Raw genomic sequence first — 19491 nt, forward strand, 5'->3', positions numbered from 1 at the left:
TGTTTGATTCCCAAAACCCGAAAACTTGAATGAATCAAGTTTTCTGCAAAAAAAACCTTGAATTGCTCAAATCATTACAGTTTTCGGGCAAAACGATCTGAAAAAAAAAAACATCATGCAGGCCGTTAATATCTTCAAGTGGTTCAAGGGACCTATGCTACGTGTCCTTGACGGGTTTTCGATGGTGTGTTATCGAAAAAAACAACATGCAGGCTGTTAACATCTTCAAATGGTTCAAGGGACCTCTGCTATTGACTTCTACATGTCCTCAACGGTTTTCGAATGGTGTGTTTTCGGATTACAATAAAAAAGGAATGATCTAACTTCAGATATATAAAATTGACTAAAAGGAGGGGATTCGGATTAGTTATTCCCAGGGTCGGGGTATAATACATTTTGAAAATGTGAGTTTTGACCAAACAAAAAAAAAAAATTTCATGGAAAACAACTCGAACCTTAATGAATCTTCCCCATAGTGCAGTTGTAATACTTTGTGACACTTTTTCACTTTATATTGCTGTCTTGTACATCTGTGAGCTCCTACTACAACTTTGGTATGAATGAACTCCTCAAACTGCAGTTCTGGTCAGGGGCAAGTGCATCTAAACCCCACATTTCTAGTGGTGCCCCTTGTCTACTAACCAGCTATAAGAACATGGTATGAACTCTTTTTAATTTTTTTAAAGGGATAATAGTGGTTGCAGAAATGAGGTTGTTATTGAAGCAGTAGATACCGATCTGTTCTCTGCTTCTAAATCTTGAAACACTGTAGCTGAATTTCTCTCTTTTCTGAGGGGGGGATTTACAAAAGTGGAGTAAACTGAAAATGGAGAAAGAAATATTGTGTTTTAAACTGGAGTTTAAAGGGGTTGTTCACCTTTACATGAACTTTTAGTATGATTTAGAGACTGATATTCTGAGACAATTTGCTATTGGTTTTAATTTTTTATTATTTTAGGTTTCTGAGTTATTTAGCTTTTTATTTAGCAGCTCTCCAGTTTGTAGTTTCAGCACTCTGGTTGCTAAGGTCCAAATTACCCTAGCAACCATGCACTGATTTGAATAAGAGAGAATATGAATAGGAGATGAGTAATAAAAAGTAGCAATAACAATACATTTGTAGCCTTACAGAGGTTTTGTTTTTAGATGGGGTCAGTGACCCCCGTTTGAAAGCTAAAAAGAGTCAAAAATAGTTAAAATTATTAAAAAACTATAAAAATATTAAAAATGAAGTCCAATTGAAGAGTTGCTTAGAATTGGCCATTCTATAACATACTAAAAGTTAACTTGAAGAAGAACCACCCCATTAAAAAACATTAGTTGCAAAAAAAAAAAAAATCAGTTTTGTGAATACAGAGGCTTTGTACACTTTGGAGTTAAATTATTGTTAAAGGGCACCAGTCGGGCGAAAATATTTTCCCCAACCAAAGATGTGGGCTAATAGAGTCCAGGACACTCGCTCCCTCCCGATGCAAGTGTCCTAGTGCTGGTGGGGAGCATTTTTTAAAAAAAACTACCTTTACCCAGAGTGCAGGCTCTGTTGGCCTGTACCTTTGGTTGGAGAAACTATTTCCGCCCGACAGGTGCCCTGAATGCCACTGTTCTCCATACAAATATGGACTATGGATAGATAAAGTTGGTGCACGTTTTTTGGCGTTATACTGACGAAATAGTTTGAGTCAAATTTTTTTGAAAAGAACATTTGGGCATAGAGTAGCATACAAATAATAAAGCTGGCACTCGGGTGATTGTGAATTTGTAGTTTGATGATTTTATCGTGTAAATAAATCTTTTATTCCAATTTAATGCCAATTCTCCTCTTAGCCTGTTAATCAGCTAGCTTTGGTTACATTGTTTGAGGAGTCAAGACCAGTATACAGAGAATATAAACAACCAGAGAGTTCCTGATTTCAGTAGCAATTATATTTGCAATGTTAGTTCTCCATTTCAATTCAAACTTAAAAGGACATGATGGCTTGAGGTCTGGAGAAGCCAAACAACACATAGATGTTTTGTTTATTTAAGCTATCACACGTAGGTTCTCTGTCAGACAAACTTAATATGTGCAACATTATTAACATTTTTGATGTGTGGGTACAATACTGTCTGCAACACACGGCACCAATGACCTCTAAGCCCTAGGCTCATCATTGCTTTAGAGAGGGCCCTGCACACATTTGATGCAGTGTTTGGCATTTTCTTACTACTTTTGTCTTTCTGCAAGAAGCTATAAAATTCCAGCTGTAGTTGGTATTAAAGGGTTGCTGATTTTTTTGTAAATTTGTTTTAAAGAGGTTGTTCACATTTGAGTTTCAGAATGATATAGAGAGTGATTTTCTTTTAAACTTTGTATTTATTAAAGCTTTACAGAAAAAAACATATGCTAGAATGTATTTCCCACATTTGTTCAAAAGGACAAGAATAAAGAACATTTGTTTTTTGTTTTTTTTTTGTTTATTATGCAGTGAAATACCGTATGATCATATTCAAATATTATAAGAACTATATAGTGCGAAGGGGGAAGAGAAAACTGGGGTGGGGCGGATTTTCAATTGGTTTTCATTTTTTTATTTGTGGTTTTTGAGTTACTTATGTTTGCTTAAATGGAATGGAATGGAAAGGCGTCACTCTGGTTAAATAAAAAGGTGGTTTATTCCAACAGGTCACTAACCAACATCCCCTGATGTGTTTCAGGAGTAAAGCCCTTAAATAAAAAGGTGGTTTAAGGTGGCCATAGACTTAAAGATCCGCTCGTTTGGCGACATCGCCAAACAAGCGGATCTTTCCCCGATATGCCACTAAACTGCGTGGCTATATCGGGGGTAATTAGTGCGTTCGGGCAACCTTCCCGATCGATATCGTTGCCAGATATCGATCGGGATGACCCGTCGGAAGCCCACATACACGGGCAGATAAGCTGTCAAATAGGTCCAAACGACCGATATCGGCAGCTTTATCTGCCCGTGTATGGCCACCTTTATTCCAACAGGTTACTAACCAACATCCCCTGACGCATTTCGGGAGTAACGCCCTTAATCATAGGCTAGATTAAGGGAGTTACTCCCGAAACGCGTCAGGGGATGTTGGTTAGTGACCTGTTGGAATAAACCACCTTTTTATTTAACCAGAGTGCCGTCTTTCCATTTCTTTGAGCAAACATTATTTCAGTGGGAACGCTGATGGCAGAGCACCCGGAATAAAAATGGAGCTACACTAAGGTAAACACACAGGGGGTGAGTTTTGTAGCAGCCTTTTAAACCTCCTTTTTTATCTCCTTTTTTGAGTTACTTAGCCCAGGGGCGGACTGGGGACTGCTGTGCAGGGCCCCCACTACCTACTGTTAGGCGAAGCTCCGCTCGGCATACTTGCCCAGGCGGCGCATTGCACATGCCCAAAGATCACTAGGAGCGCATGCGCAAATGCTGCTAGGCGCGCATGCGCAAACGGCGCTGCGATGCGCGAAAAAAAATCTTTTTTTCTTTTTAAAAAAACTGTTTGGGACAGGGGGTCTGGCCCGGCGGGGGCCCACTAGGGTCGGGGCCCACCGGGTATTTTCCGACACTGACTTAGCCTATTATTCAGCAGCTCTCCATTTTGCAATTTCAGCAATCCCGTTTCTAGGATCCAAATTACCCTAGAAACCATTCATTGATTTGAATAAGAGACTGGAATATGAACAAGAGGGCGTTTGAATAGAAAGATGAGTAATAAAAAGTTGCATGTAGCGAGCATTTGTTTTTAAGAAGGGGTCAGTGACCCCCATATGAAAGCTGAAAAGAGTCAGAAAATTAAGGAAAATAATTTAGAAACTGTAAAAAATATATAATGTAGACTAATTAAAAAGTTGCTTATAATTAGTCACTCTATAATCTTCTAAAAGTTAACTTAAATGTGAACAACCCCTTTAGCTCCTTCTTTCATGATGAAAAGGAAAGTCTCACAAATGATGCAAGGAAGAATTGTATGGCAATTTTTCTCTTTTTCTTGAAAAAAAAGTATGTCAAATTACTTTGTAAATCCAGATACCTTGATGCTCATGCACTTGCATCTGGGGTACTTACTCTGCAACTTGTGCCAAATAGTAAATCTAACTAAAGCTGCAAATCATAGTGTAACTCTGTCCATAAAGTGCTCCTGTAGGTCCAAGACCCCTATATGCCTCCCTCCCTCCCTCCGTCCATCATAAATACATACAGTGCTGTTGAACACAGGCAGCACAGTCAGTGTCGGACTGGCCCACAGGGATACCAGGAAAACTCCCGGTGGACCCAGGTGTCAGTGGGCCCCCCTACTGTAAAACATTTGGCATATTTCATGGCCATTACCTATTTCTATGAGAAAAAGAGACTAAATAGATTGAATAATAGATTATAGCATGTAAAGAAAAGAGACTAGCAGAATAAAGGTTGTGTATGGAGAGTAATTATAATAGTACTGACAGTGGGCCCCTGATCTAAGGTCTTTTGGTGGGCCCCTGATCTAAGGTTTTTGGGTGGGCCCCTGGTGTCCCAGTCTGACACTTAGCACAGTATTCTTGTGGCAGATGCAGCTTTTAGTGCTCAATTTCAAAGCTCAAAGACCTGCAACTATTCTGCAAAGTGCAGGCAGGATGCAAATGTGCAACTTAATGCATGAAATTTGCACCCTGACCTGCATTTTATAAATGAGGCTTCAACTCTCAGGTAGTTTAAAATAATGGCATAAATGTTGGCATTTGGACAGTGTCAAAGAAAATACACACCTGTATAAATGCACAGGGGCCAGTTTTATTTAACTGATTAAAATGCCATGCATACAACTATTTTTAAGGAGTAAGCTTTATAAATACACCATTTATTTTATATAACGTCTTGACCACTGTATAAATAGGTCCCTAGGTAGGTGATTTTGCCTGTGACATATGAATACACCTCACCTCAGTCATTATGAAATACTTGAATCCCATGTGTAGTTGATGCACAATTGCACGTGCTAATATATAATTGAATAATATCTTGAGATAAGAGCTCTGATTGGTCATTAAATAACCTTGCCTAGAGGCACAGATGTATGTTTCCCAGGGAGCACTCATAAAATGGATCAAGTTGCAGAGGTGCATGCTACAATATTTCTGCAAGCTGAGAAAAATGAGCGAGTAGTTATTGCCATAAACAAAAGCAGCACTTCCCTCTATTGAAATGAAGTGCACCCTGTAGCACTGACATGAAACGCGTGACTGACTACTGATAAGGTTGATAAACTACCCCTGAACTTTGCCTTCTCTCTGGCCTGACTCCAACAAGCAGCTTGCCAGTCTAGACCTGGGTAAATTAATGTAACTCCCTCCAAGTGTTTGTAAACTACAACTCTCAGCAGCCATAAGTTACAGAGCTCCTTTCTTCTATAAGGAAGAGAGATAGTTATATACATAAGTTCAAATTTTTAAAAAATATTTTATGGGGCCCCAATTTTTTTTTAACTTGTAAGGGGGCCCTGGCACCAATGTTTTTGTAAAAAAAAACTTTTATGGGGGACCTGGCGCCAATGTTTTTTTTTTTTAACTTATAGGGGTGCCCTGGTCACCAATTCTTTTTTTTAACTTGTAGGGGGCCCTGACCACCAACTTTTATGGGGGCCCTGGCGTCGATGTTTTTTTTTTAAACTTATTAGGGGCCCTGACCATGAATAGCTTTTTATAACTTGTGTGTGTGTGTGGGGGGGGTTGCTTTTTTAGCGCTGATGTCTGTGTGGTCTTTTAACTGTGGTGTGGAGTGGGCAGGATCTGGGGTGGGCTGCAAAAATGTTGTTGTATGGGGCCCCTTGATTGAATGGCGGCCCTGGATAGCCCTGTATATATCCCAATCCACATCATTTTTTTCACATCATTCACATCAGATATATTCCAATTCACATCATAATGTACTGAAATATAAAGGGACAAAGCACTAAATTATCATAAACCAGAATTGTCTTGTGATAATCGGGGACAATACTTCCCCTTTAAAACTGTAAGAAAATAATCGTATTTGTGAAGAGTGTGATTGTGTGGCGGAGTCATTCTCCAGTGGCTACCTCACGGGACGTTAGGGCTATGAATGTTATGTGACCTTTTAGAGAAAATAACGTTTCCGTTAGTGTCAGACAGAAGAATGCGCGGCGGCTCCAGCTGTACAGATGTGTATGAGAGACACTCGTTGGTGTCCATTGTTTGTCAGACAGCAGGGGCAGAATGGAGTGTGAGGAGGAGCGCAGTGAGGACGAGGTGAGTGGCGGGATGAGCGCTAATGAGTGTGTGACACATGAAGCCGCCGCCGCAGCTCTGCTCTCCTTTCCGCAGGTACCTCCTCTCTCTCCCGCCCTCCCCTCCGCCTTTGTCTTACTATCGCTGGGAACAATTTCCTGTTGACACCGGATTATTTCGAAAGTGAAGGAGAAGTGAGGACTGAGTCGGCCTGGAAGTTGTCTCCACTCGCACCTTGTACCCGGGTCTGTGCTGCTGTCTCCCAGGGGACTGACACACGTAGGGAGGCCCTGCTGCTGCTGCTCATGTTGGATGCGCGATTACTCGCCACAAAGTTTGTGCGCCAGGGAAGAGCCCCAATAAGAAGAGGGAGATCTGGAGTAGAGGGAGACAGGCTCTCTCCCAGGATATGCAGCTGGCCAGTAGCCATATGAGCAGGTGCGCTACCTCCCTGGGCTGACAACATTGGGATATTCAGTCGCTGCGCGCGGGGGAAGATGCCAAGCGCCTGAGCCAAAGCCGCTGAATAAAAGCGCTCACATCGGGACTCGCCTGACTACACACAGGGGCCTTGTGCCGCCGCTTCACTGGGGACAGGACGGGACTGGGATTTGTGATCCCTCCATGCTCTCGCCCGCAGCTGCTCATGGCTGAAGCCTGGCTGGAGGAAGAAGAAGAGGAGCTGCGAGAGATCAGGGACAGCGCCGGGAACAGGAGGCACAGGAGGTCCAACCTCAACCAGGCGGCAGGTAACCTGGGAATGGGAATAGGCTCCTGTCTGCTTTACACTGCCCCTCTCACTCATCATCTGCCCGATTTGTAGCACGGGCCCCACAGCAAATTAATATTAGGGACCCCAACATATCCAGAGATTTTCCTGTTTTACCAATATATGTTGAAATCGCTCACTATTTGGGCCTCCTGGTGCCCCCTACTCCTCCTGGGGCAGCCGTAGGGTCTGCTTCCTCTGTACTTACACCCCCCAGTGTCTCATCATATATATAATCTTGCCAGTGGCCACTTACACACTAATATATATCCATGTCTTTTCTTCCGTAGCCTTCATTGCAGCTCATCCCTACTAACCCCAATCCCTCTTATCATAAACACTTGGCAGATATCAGCTTCCATAGTCTATGAAATTCTGATATTCTGATGCACAGGCAAAACTGTAAATCAGGTGGAAGACGCGTGTGTGTGTTATTCTCTGTGGATTGTAGGATATCCCCTTTAACTTGCACTTACATTCTCAACCATGAACCAGTTTGTAAAACGTGTTATTCGGCTTAAAGTTAGTTAGCTAGTATTAGGCATAGGGCAAAGAGCATATTCTGTGGGAAGCTGTCATTTTGACACTAAAGGTGGCCATAGACATAACAATTATGATCTTTCTTGGAAAAGATCTTTCCAAGAAAGAATGTTCGTTTCAATACATACATGTAGAGCTGATTCGTCAGATATACAGGTAGAAACAATAGAATTCTACCTGTATCTGACGGTTCAGCACTAACAATGGCTGATGTTTGGGTGACTTCAAAGGCATCTGATCAAATTTTTTCAACAGCCCAATCAACGAGCCGACCGATTTCCAAGTCTTCTAACGATAACGGTCGGCTCTTTTCCCACCATACACACAGGGCCGCTCCGGCCATGAGGCAAGGTGAGAATCTTGCCTCAGGCGGCACGGAGCGGGCAGTTACCAGGGGCGGCAAAAAGCCGCCTCTGGTAACTTTAAGAGCCGAATTTCCGTTTTTTAAAACGGAAATTCCGCTCTTCTAGCGCAGCGAGCGCAATATCGCTCACTGCACTAGCGATGCGGCCCCTCCTCCACCCGCTCCGACGCTGGTAGTTAGAAGAGCGGAGCAGGAGGAGGGGCGGCATTGGGGCTGCTGCCTCAGGCGGCAGCAGCCCCTGAAACGTGCCTGCATACACACACCGAATATTGTACAAAATTAGTTTTGTACGATATTATCTGCATCTATGGCCACCTTAAGGCTGGAACTACACGATGCGTCTTCTTGAGATCCAACAGGATGAAAGGAAGCACATGCGAGGTGACAGAGGCGGTGAATATAAGATAAGTAATAGAAATGTCGGACCTTGTCGCTGCGTGCGTCTGACACAACTGTCGGATGCGACCACTGCACGTTGCGTCTTCATCCGACAGTCGTGTCAGATGCATGCAGTGACAAGGTCCGACATTTCTAATACCTTATATTCGCCGCATCCGTCTCCTCGCATCGGCTTCTTCTCAGCACGTCGGATCTCAAGAAGACGCATCATGTAGTTCCAGCCTAAAACCCATTCATCAATAAAAGTTATTGCACAGCAGCATTACTGGAGGTGTACGTGTATCTGGGACAGAGAGTAAGAGCAACAGAGTGAGCATCCAGATTGTGAATACTTGCTCCTTGGGGTGCAATAAACCAAAAATCACCACTGTGAGACACTTGCATGATTAGGTGCTCAGAGAACAACAGGATGTCAGTAATCATGTGCCATTAACTTACTTGATGACTGCCGTTCCCCATCTAAACCTGTGCCTTCCATTATGACTCAGAGCATAGTATCTGCTTGCTAATTACCAGCAAGCTATTTGGCACTAATTAAATTAATTTAAGACATCTATATTAACCTGTTTATCGTTTTTTTTGTTTTTTTTTGCAATTCCTGACAAAGGTCCTGCTTTAGGACTGAAACATAGAATAAAAGCATATTGTGTGCATCAAGAGGCCTTGAGTTGGCTCTGGCACAAACACACTAGGCAGATTTTAGCTCAAAATGCAAAGTCTAGAGATTCTTTGCCATTATCCGCCAAGTGTGATTGCGCCAGAGCCGACTCAAGACTTCCAGACGCGAATACAGAAGAGGACTCTGCTAGTGGTCGTGGACTGAAATGGGGCTGTGTATTTCAGCAGGCTGGTTTCTGCCCCTAGCCTAATACAGCAAATTGTAACAGTTCAGAATCTGCACTTGGATCACTGAACTGCCAGACTGAAACTTCAGGAACATTAAGCTTAAATTTTGGGAAAACGGTAAAAAATAAAACATGCAAAGTATTTGAAAAAAACGTCTTTATTTGTGGTGAACAATATGTAAACAACTGAACTGAACTTTTGGAAGACAAATATCCCCTTAAAGTAAAGACGACACTTCATCTCAATTTACTTATTTTTGTGTGTGTGTGCAAATAAAGCAAAACTCAAAAACTCGCACAATACGGGTTTGTACAATATGCAAAAAGGAGACTTTATTCTGTGTTTCAGTCCTAAACCAGGACCTCTGTCAGGAATTAAAAAAAAAAAATGAAAAAATGATATACAGGTTGGAATACAAAGAATCTCGAGACTTTTCATTTTGAGCCAAAATCCGCCAGAGCAAACACGAGGCTTCCGGACGTGAAAACAGACGTTCTGCTAGCGGTCGGGGGCTGAAATTGGCATGCGGATTGGATTTCACAGGCTGATTTCTGCCCCATCTGGCCCTTGCTTTAGTTGATACATTTCTCAGCAGCATCTGTGGAATATTCACAATATTTTATCAATTCTAACAGTTGCCCTTAATGAAACTCAGGGATTCTGCACAGCGGGATCAAAAGATAAGAAATGTATCAATTCATGTAAAATGTATCAACAAATGTATCATTCAGAACCATTTAGGGTCAGCAACCCCCATCTCAGAGCTGCTTTAGAAAGACATACAAAGGTGAAAAATGAAAGTTTAACATTAGAAAAACGGTCACAAATAAATAGTAGAAAGTAATTGAAAGAAGTCATTCCTTCTGGCGAACTATCTGAAAACAGCTGAACTGAAAAAAGTGTTGGAACTGCTTTAAGTGGCTAGTATTCCAAATTGTGTCACTAAGTATGTTTAGTTAAATCAATTGCCATAGCATCTATCTTAACACCCACCAATTTATAGATGTTATTCTTTCATATGTTGGTGTCTCTCATTTCTATTGCTAGTTATTCGTTTTAGAATGAAGAAGAGGAAATTAGAGAGTAAAACATGTTCTGCTTGTCTGTATCACTACCATATTGGCCACAGGTCTGTGTTGGCCATTCAGTCCCCAGACCAACAATCGCAGTGGGTAATGGGCAGTGAGCCCTTGTGGCAGTCAAAGCCGATGTAATTACATGGCCAGCTTTAAACCATGTAAAGTAGAGAAGGAAAGAAGCAAGTTTTTTCACTTAAAACTGACACTGAGCCTCAAATCTACTCACTGAGTTGTTATTAGTTATTGAAAGCTAATGTGCCATGTATGTATGTTGAACTTTATGGCACCGCTAGGATACACAGCACTGTATAATATTACAGTACAGTTATGTGATCTATTATCCAGAAAGCTCTAAATTATGGAAAGGCTGTCTCCCTCTTTCTCTGTAATAATAAAACATTATCATGTACTTAATCCAAACGAAGTTATAATTAATCCTTATTGGAAGCAAAACCAGCCTATTGGGTTTATTTAATGTTTACATGATTTCCTAGTAGACATAAAGCATGAAGATTCAAAATACGGAAAGATCCCTTATCCGGAGAACCCCAGGTCCCGAGTATTCTGGATAACAGATCCCATACCTGTATAGAGAACTATAGCCAAAAGAAGAAGAGAGTTGCACTTGATCTACTAAAGACACAGCTCCCCTATTTGTCGCAGAGTATATTCAGTGCAACCCTTTGCAGTGGCGTAACTACCGGGGGAGCAGGGGGTGCGTTTGGGCCAGGGCCCGCACCCCCCCAGGGCCCCCCGGCAGTTTGCGTGCCGCTTATTCCGGCCAGTTCCGGGCTTACTGAGGGGGTGTGGGGTCCGGCTGCGCGTCCTGCGCCAGGGCCTGCCCCCCTCTAGTTACGTTGCTGACCCCTTGCTTTTTTTTTTTTTGCTGTTGGTTGAATATTAGCAGGCCTGATGTTCATAGGAGGGCCAGCACTACTGCAAATCGAAGCAATTGTTATGATAGGACCAAAGTTTCTACATGCCACACTTGTAGTCAGATTGCATAGCGTGGGGCGACTTGTGGAACTTATAAATGTGCTGGCTGTGTGCCATGAATAGCTGGATTTGAATAGAAAACAAAACATCAGTATAAATGAGGCCTTAGTTGCTTTGTTTCTTATAATTCTTTCAGCTATAGAGACGCAGTGCATGTGTTTGCCAGCCACCCTAGCAGCCTTTTGTCTGTATATCTCAGAGAAATTATTTCAGCTGTTGTTAAGACAACAAGGAGGCTCTTTGACTGGACATACAAAATAAAGTATATACACCAAAGCTATTTTTGGTACTCTAAATATCAAATTGGTTTAAAGATTTTCAAGTTGAACATAGTTATATTGTAAATTATGGTCTTTAGTGTTATGTCTGGATCTTTATATCAGTGAGTCTGGCCAAAAAAAATCTGCTTCCCTATAATTTGGCTTCGTTAAGTAGAACACCATCCTCCAAAAAGGGAATGCTACATTTAGGAACGTCTACCGTATATTCAAGTATATATTTATTTAAGGACACTTGTTTGACATTGTCTTATATTTGGGAGTGCCAGTATAGAACCCACTTTATTACAAAAGAATGGTACACTATGCCTTTAAATTTTATTTAAAATTAGATTTTGTCTTGTTATTCTAATTCCAGTTAGAAGGGCTGCACTGATTATGTTTATTTTAAATCATTTTGTAGTAGGGATGCACCGAATAAGGAACCTAATCTGTAACCTAATTTGCATGTGTTAGCACATGGTTAAAAACTGATGACTTCCTTGTTTGTGTGAAGAAAACGTACTTTTTTGGATTTGGTTCGGCCGCGCGAAAAAACTCAAATTGCTCGAAATGATTGCGTTTTTTAGTGAAACCCTCTGAAAACAACTCGAACATCATGAAGGCTATTAACATCTTCAAATGGTTCAAGGAATCTCTGCCATTGACTCCTACATGACCTTGACAGGTTTTAGATGGTGTATTTTTTCGAATTCAAGCTATTTCTAGGGTCAGGGTATAATAAATATCGAAAGCCCGAAAAAACGTTTTTTGACTCTAATTTTTTTTATGGAAAACACAGCTCGACCCTTAATAAATCTGCCCTTAAATGTATATACTGTATTTTTTTTACTACTGTGCATAATAAAGAGGGTTAAAATTAGGAGGGTTATTCCTTCATTTGCATTAAACAGAAATTAAAATACGTAATTATGGCTTATTTTATGTGCAGGATATTGGTTTCTTTGCACATTTACTCTTATAGCTAAAAACTTCGACATTGTTTCTCTAGACCTTGAACTGTGTTCTAAACCTCTTCTAAAGCACTAGATATATGGCTTGTTTTTGCTGATGTACAAATGCTGATGTACAGCAAAAGAAGTTTCTGTTCCAGCTACGGTTTATTTTCTTTTGTTAAACTATAGGTTTAATGTTAAATAAGGTTAGCAAGTAAGATGATCGCTAAATGATCAGTAACAACAAAAAATAAAGAATATTCGTATGGCCTTATATGGCAGTTATTGCAGTTCTGTACAAGTAAAAGTATTTTCTCTGAAGCAGATTTATTTGTTTTCCTTGCACTGTGCTTACGTTTACACAATTTAGTTCTCTTAGGGTTAGTTCACACGAGGAGATTCGGGGAGATTTTGTCGCCTGGCAACTAATCGACTCGACTTCTGGGCGACAATCTCCCCGAACCGCCTCCTCGTGTCTTCCCATCCGCTATAATGAAAAGTCGCCAGGCGACAAAATCTCCCCGAATCTCCTCGTGTGAACTAACCCTTAAAGGGCTCCAATGCTATTAGTTGCTATGGGTTCTTACACCTGGGCAAACATTGTGTTTATTACATATGGGGGACAGCATCTTGGCCATTTTCATGGTACAGGTATGGGACCTGTTATCCGCAATGCTCATGACCTTGGGTTTTCTGGATAAGGGTTCTTTCTGTAATTTGCATCTTCATACTTTAAGTCTACTAGAAAATCATTTAAATATTAATTAAACCGAATAGGCTTGATTCCAATAAGGATTAATTATATTTTCGTTGGGCCTGAGTAAAAGGTTCTGTTTTATTATTTCAGAGAATAAGAAAATCAGTTTTAAACATTTGGATAAAATGGAGTCTAAGGGAAACGGCACTTGGTCAAGCCGACCGGGCATCCTAAACAACCCAGCTGGCCACCACGCTCCCACACTGTGCAGGCGCAGGCCCCTCTCCATCGCAGTGTGAGCATGCATGCGCCGGAGGGGAGGGAGGCAGTCAGGGGAGAGCAGCGAACAGGGACTAGGGGTAGGCAGAAGACAGGTACCTGCCCAGCGCCCCCTAGGCAGGTGCCTCTTCTGCCTACCCCTAGTTGCGGCCCTGACGGGAGACAGACTTTCCGTAATTCAGAGCTTTCTAGATAAAAGGGTTTCTGGATAACAGATTCCATACCTGTATTACTGGACTTTCAAATTAGGCTGTATTATAAATGTATGCCTTTTACGTCACATGGTTAGTTAAATAAAGCGTTAGGAGTGATCTTGTATATTGGTTATAGTTATTTCACAACTCTATTCTGTGCTGTGCTGCAGGGATTGACTACGATAAGCTGACTGATTGGGTTGGGATGGTATTTTTTAGGGAGTGTACACTGCTAATGACTCATATCACAGATAGTTTAAGACAAATAGCAGACTACCTTAAGGAAAAAGAAACAACGCCACACAAATCAGCCATGTATTCAGATATTTCACATCCTTGTATGTATTGAAGTGACTCAAGAACAAGTTCAGCCTGCTTGAAATTCCCTGCAAACATAACATTCTGGCATTTTGACTTAAATGCTGCACATAAGTTACATTCTGTAGTATTAACCATATAGGTGCGTAGTCTGGGATGGAAAAAAAATCAACTACATACAAAAAGCAAATAGGATGGCATTCAGCCCCCTTATAAAGGGATCTGCGATTACAAAATCCCCGGCAGGTGTATGCTCAGCTGTTACCAAGGTTTTAAATATTTTTAGTATGATGTTGTGAGACAAACTGTTGTTGGTCTTCAGCTTTTATTTTGCATTTTGGATGATTTCACATTGTGTCCTACAGCTCTCCAGCTTTTTAAGGGAGGTAATGTAATAATAAATAATAAAGTCTGCATCATCCGGCACATTAGATTCGGCACATCCGACATGACGCCTGCGTTTCATCTCAGCGCGTCGGAATGGATGCTATCGCTACCATTTATATTAGCCAGTCAGGCCAAAAAAATGTATCATCTTGTATTATGGGTTGCTAATGTAGAAAATGTCAGCAAAGACCACGCTCTAAAGAAAAGGAAGTACTTCATTTGTATGATAAATATTACTGCTAATTTGAAATGAAAGGACAATATCCCCTGGAAAAACAATTTCCAGGTCTTTGATATTTAATTAATTAATTGCTCAGACTAACCCACTGGACATATTTTGCACTGTTCCTTCAAAAGTTCGCAAGAAAAAACTTTTCCACGGGAACACAGATCTATTAAGGATAATGCAGACATGGCAGATCCAGTGTTTGTCTCCAGTATCACATGGGCACTGGTGTTTCTGTACCAGCAGATTATCCTCCACATCAGCCATTAGCTTAATGGCTCTTACTGATCAGCGGTTGAAGCTGCGCTCCCCTGCATTCCGTTTTTCTGCGTTCAGCCGCAGGGTAGCTCAGGAATAGCTTTTTAGCTTTTTTCAATGGGGCTGTACTCACACAGGCGCGTGTAGGCGCCGAACGCAGGTTGAGACGCAACATGCTGCATTTTTCCAGCGTTCGGCGCCTACATGCACCCATTGAAAAAAGCTATTCCTGCGCTCCCCTGCGGCTGATTGCAGAAAAAACGGAACGCAGGGGAGCACAGCTTCAACCGCTCGTCAGTAAGAGCCCTAATAGATGGGGTACATTATTACATTTAATATAGATACTGAGGTGTTGTTAAAATTTTATCAGAATAAAACATCATGTTAGGTGTCCAAGGGAGGCATTTAAGTTCCCTGAAATATTGCCCATCTCTGACTTACCCTTTGAAAAAGTTATGATCAAGTTTGTGCTGCAGTTTGAGATAAATGTGGTTCCTTGTTCTTCCTATTAAAAGTCAAGCAAGTTTGTCAAGCATGATATATGTGTATAAAATCATTAAAAGGAAATAAAATTAAGGAAATTATGGTGGCAGAATGTCATTTATAAGATAGTTTGAATTTCAGTGGATCCACTAGAGGGTGCCAGCAGCATTCAACTAAAGTCTCTGGCACAGCAAGGAAATGCAGCATGGACAAACTAATAAATATTAAGTAACTCAAAAGATGACATTTTGCCCTTTATAGGTCCCTGGTAAGGCCTCACGTTGAAGATACAGTGCAGTTTTGGACTCCAGTCCTTAAAAATGATGTAAATGAGCTGGAGAGAGTGCAGAGACGAGCAACTAAACTGGTTAATGAGATGGAAAACTTAAATTATGGGGGTAGATTTTCAAAGTTAGGGTTGCTCTCTCTGGCAAAAAGACGATTGCAAGGGGATGTGATTACTCTTTACAAGTACATTAGAGGACATTATAGACAGATACCGGGGGACCTTTTTTTTCCTTAAAAAGGATCAACTCACCAGAGGCCACTCCTGTAGACTAGAGGAACAGAACTTTCATTTGAATCAGTGTAGGTGGTTCTTCACAGTGAGGTTGTGGAATGCACTGCTGGATGACGTTGTGATGGCGGACTCTGTTAACACCTTTAAGAGGGGCTTGGATGATTTTTTGGACAAACAATACATAATATCCAAGGCTATAGTGACACTAAAATCTACAATTGGTATATATATTGGTATATATAATTTGTGAGTGTATGGAGAGGTCAGTCTCAGTGTGTGTATAAATGTGTGCTGGGTTTTCATTTACTCTGAAAAAAAATCAGGTACATTTTCATTTGTTCCCCTAAATTCCATCTTGTTCTTTCATCATTTCCTTATGTTTTATATTTCAGAAAGGTATCAACTTTAAAGGGGAATAAGTACACTGTGTGCAGGCTAGTGGACATTTAGGGGGCCCTGGGACATTATGGAGAACCTTGGGCAATGAAAGATGAAAACTGAAGGTGTCTTCCATACAAAGATTATGAATATGGACATGGAAAATTATGTGATATTGAGAAACTGATGGTAACTGCAATATGGGCATTTGGAAGAGGTAACTATTAATGGCCTAGTAGTCTGTTGTCTATTTTATAAAACATGTCTACAGGGGATAATATACTTAGTCTCCTGTAGTAGTGATCACACACTAGCCTGAGGATATGAAGGTTGGCAGAGCAATATTTATTCATTAGCAGGTTTCTCTCATTATGTGTGCATTGTGGTTTTATAAGGAATACAGTGCGTCACACAGTTCAGTCCTGCAGTAGCAATATATAATATACCTTTTAATAAATAAAAAAATGCACACAAAAAAACTGCATCCTATGTATCGGTAGCTGAAAATATTCTTATTGCATTGGATAACATGCATAGTAACATTGTCAGGCTGAAAAAAAAACACACGTCCATCAAGTTTAACCTTTTTTCGTCTATATATAACCTGCCTAACTGCTAGTTGATCCAGAGGAAGGCAAAACATTTGAAGCCACTCCAATTTGCCTAAGGGCCCTTACACACAGTCGTTTTGAGCTGTGCTCCCCTGCATGCGTTCAGCCTTCAGGGGAGCGCAGGAGTAAACGCACACCATTAATGTCAAGGGGCTGTACTCACACAGACGCATGTAAGTGCCGAACGCAGGTTGAGGCGCAGTATGTTTCATTTTACCCGCGTTTGGTGCTTACATGCGTCTGTGTGAGTACAGCCCCCTTGACAGTAATGGCTTGTGTTTACTCCTGCGTTCCCCTGCGGCTGAACGCATGAAACTGGAACGCAGGGGAGTGCAGCTCAAAATGCCTGTGTGTAAGGGCCCTAAGAGGGGGAAACAATCCGTTCCTGACTCCAAGATGCCAATCGGACCAGTCCCTGGATCAACTATCGGCAATCTTCCATAACCCTGTATTCCCTCACTTGCTAAAAAGTCATCCAACCCCTTCCTAAAGCTATCTAATGTATCAGCCACGGATCCAGGGAGAGAATGTCACATCTTCACAGCTCTCACTGTAAAAAAAACTCCTTCCGAATATTTAGACGGAACCACCTTTCTTCTAAACGCAATGGAATACTCCTAATTATAACAAACAACTCCTGAAAACCAACCATGATAAATGCCAATTGATTTCCCTGACAATAGTGGCTAAGGTTGGTAAGAGCTTAGGGTCAGGGAGCTGTGGCTCGGCACACTGCTCACCACAAGGAGAGGGAATCTGTTTAAGAGATCAAATTTCTCAAATAGATCCATAGTTCACTTAATGTTTATAGGATAGGCAGATTTTAATTAAGGCTTGGGTAGGCTAAGCCTCCCCAAGCTGAGTCCAATGTGGATTCAGCTTAAGGGACAGTAACAGCCAAAAATAAAAGCATTTTAAAGTAATTAAAATATAATGTACTGTTGCTATGCATTGGTAAAAGGTATGTGTTTGCTTTAGAAAGACAACAATAGTATATGTTAAAGTCCCCATACATGGATAGATCCGCTCGTTTGGCGATGTCGCCAAACGAGCGGATCTCCCTCCGATATGCCCAACGCCAAACGATCGGAACAGATGCGGCCGCGATCCGACGGGATTTTTAAACCCATCCGATCGAGATCTGGCCGACTTTCGGCCAGATCTCGATCGGGGAAGCCCGTCGGGGGCCCCCATACACGGGCCAATAAGCTGCCGACACAGTCTGTCGGCAGCTTTTATCGGCCTGTGTATGGCCACCTTAAGGCTATTATATAGCCATGGGGTCCAGCTAAAAAAGGCTAAAGGATACTTAGCAGATAACAGATAAACTCTGTAATAGAATACAATGGGATTGTACAGAGTGCATCTGGTGTCTGCTATGTAACCTTTGCTCTGAATGGCTGCCCCCATGGCTACACAGCAGCTTGTTTATATAAACTATAGTAGTGTTTCTGAAGCAAACACATCAGTTTTACCAGTGAATGGGAACAGTATTTTATAATTGAATTACTTTAAAACACTTTCATTTTTTGGTGTTACTGTAAGTAGCCTGCAGCAGTATGCTACATAAGTATCCAACTAATGAACACGAGGGAGGCAGCAGGTGAAAAACTTCCATTAGGGTGGCACTGTCAGGGTTAAGATGTGAAGGGATACAAGTGTAAGACTGTAATAATCCATCCACATTGTACTCCACCTTGCTGACAGAGGAGTTAATTAGACTCAGACTCTGCTGCTCTTGCCTGCCCTGCTTTCCAGTGTAAGTTTAGACTAACCAGCAGGGGGCGGAGCTACACGGAGAAATCGATGAACAGAGAAAGTCGTGTGGAGAAGGTGTGTCGAATAACTTATAATAAACACAGATATTCATTTATTTAACTGCTATGCTGCAAATAGGATTTTTATGGTATATGGGATCTTGTCATGTGGCTTAAATAATATTTTTTTTGAGATATCTGTGGAGGACAGCACTTTCTTTCTTCCGCTGGCCAGCACAAACAAAAACTATCTCCTTCTTCATCTCTTTTCATTACTTCTCGTGTCTGTCCTACACCATTCTCAGCAATGAAGCACATTTCTTTTTCCTGTGTCCCAACATGGCAACAGCAGTTAAAAGCTTTGTGGAAACCTTCTGTTTGCAGATCTGAAACGCTAAAGCATTTAAACATTAGTTGTTCTCTTAGGAATAAAACCTTTAACTTGCCCCAAAGATATGCAACACACTTTTAGATACGAGTGCATTTAAAGTTTAAAATAGTTTTTACCTGCATTTTCTCAGGCTGTTCAGTTTGCTCTGGGTTTGGTGTCCTAATGATTGGCAGCTGTGCATATGCATTAGCATAGCTGGGAACTTTGTTTAAATGAGTTTTCTTTTTTTACCTTTTATTTTGTAATCTGCTCTGATTGATGTGTAGCTCTTCCTGTAAAAATTTTAATTATTTTTGAAATTGAATATTTGTTTATTTAAAAATGTATGATGTCACTGAACCGCAAAGCATGTTGGGAGCCTTGGGTATAAAAGTCTTCTAGTCAGCAAGAGGCAGTCTGATTTTGGCTGTCTGCAAGGGAAGACTATACTGCTGTTCTGATGCCATGCAGTATTGGGCTAGGGATGCACCGAATCCAGGATTCGGTTCGGGATTCGGCCTTTTTCAGCAGGATTTGGCCGAATCCTTCTGCCGAACTGAATCCAAATCCTAATTTGCATATGCAAA

At 41.3% G+C, this 19491-nt stretch overlaps 1 protein-coding gene across 2 annotated transcripts in view; it reads left to right on the forward strand.

The window, feature by feature from the left end:
- Positions 1-6081: 6081 nt before the first annotated feature.
- sh3d19.L (SH3 domain containing 19 L homeolog) overlaps positions 6082-19491 on the forward strand; it is a 70759-nt gene continuing 57349 nt past the window's right edge. Inside the window, exons 1-2 of one of the 2 annotated variants that reach the window (XM_018231447.2) lie at positions 6082-6969; positions 16181-16383. In XM_018231447.2, coding sequence (XP_018086936.1) covers positions 16353-16383 — 31 coding nt within the window. In that variant the 5' untranslated portion in view covers positions 6082-6969; positions 16181-16352. The remainder of the gene's footprint in view (positions 6970-16180; positions 16384-19491) is intronic. The other variant, XM_018231439.2, reaches the window with a different exon arrangement.

The sequence above is a fragment of the Xenopus laevis genome, chromosome 1L (genome assembly GCF_017654675.1).
Source record: "Xenopus laevis strain J_2021 chromosome 1L, Xenopus_laevis_v10.1, whole genome shotgun sequence".
Taxonomy (NCBI): domain Eukaryota; kingdom Metazoa; phylum Chordata; class Amphibia; order Anura; family Pipidae; genus Xenopus; species Xenopus laevis.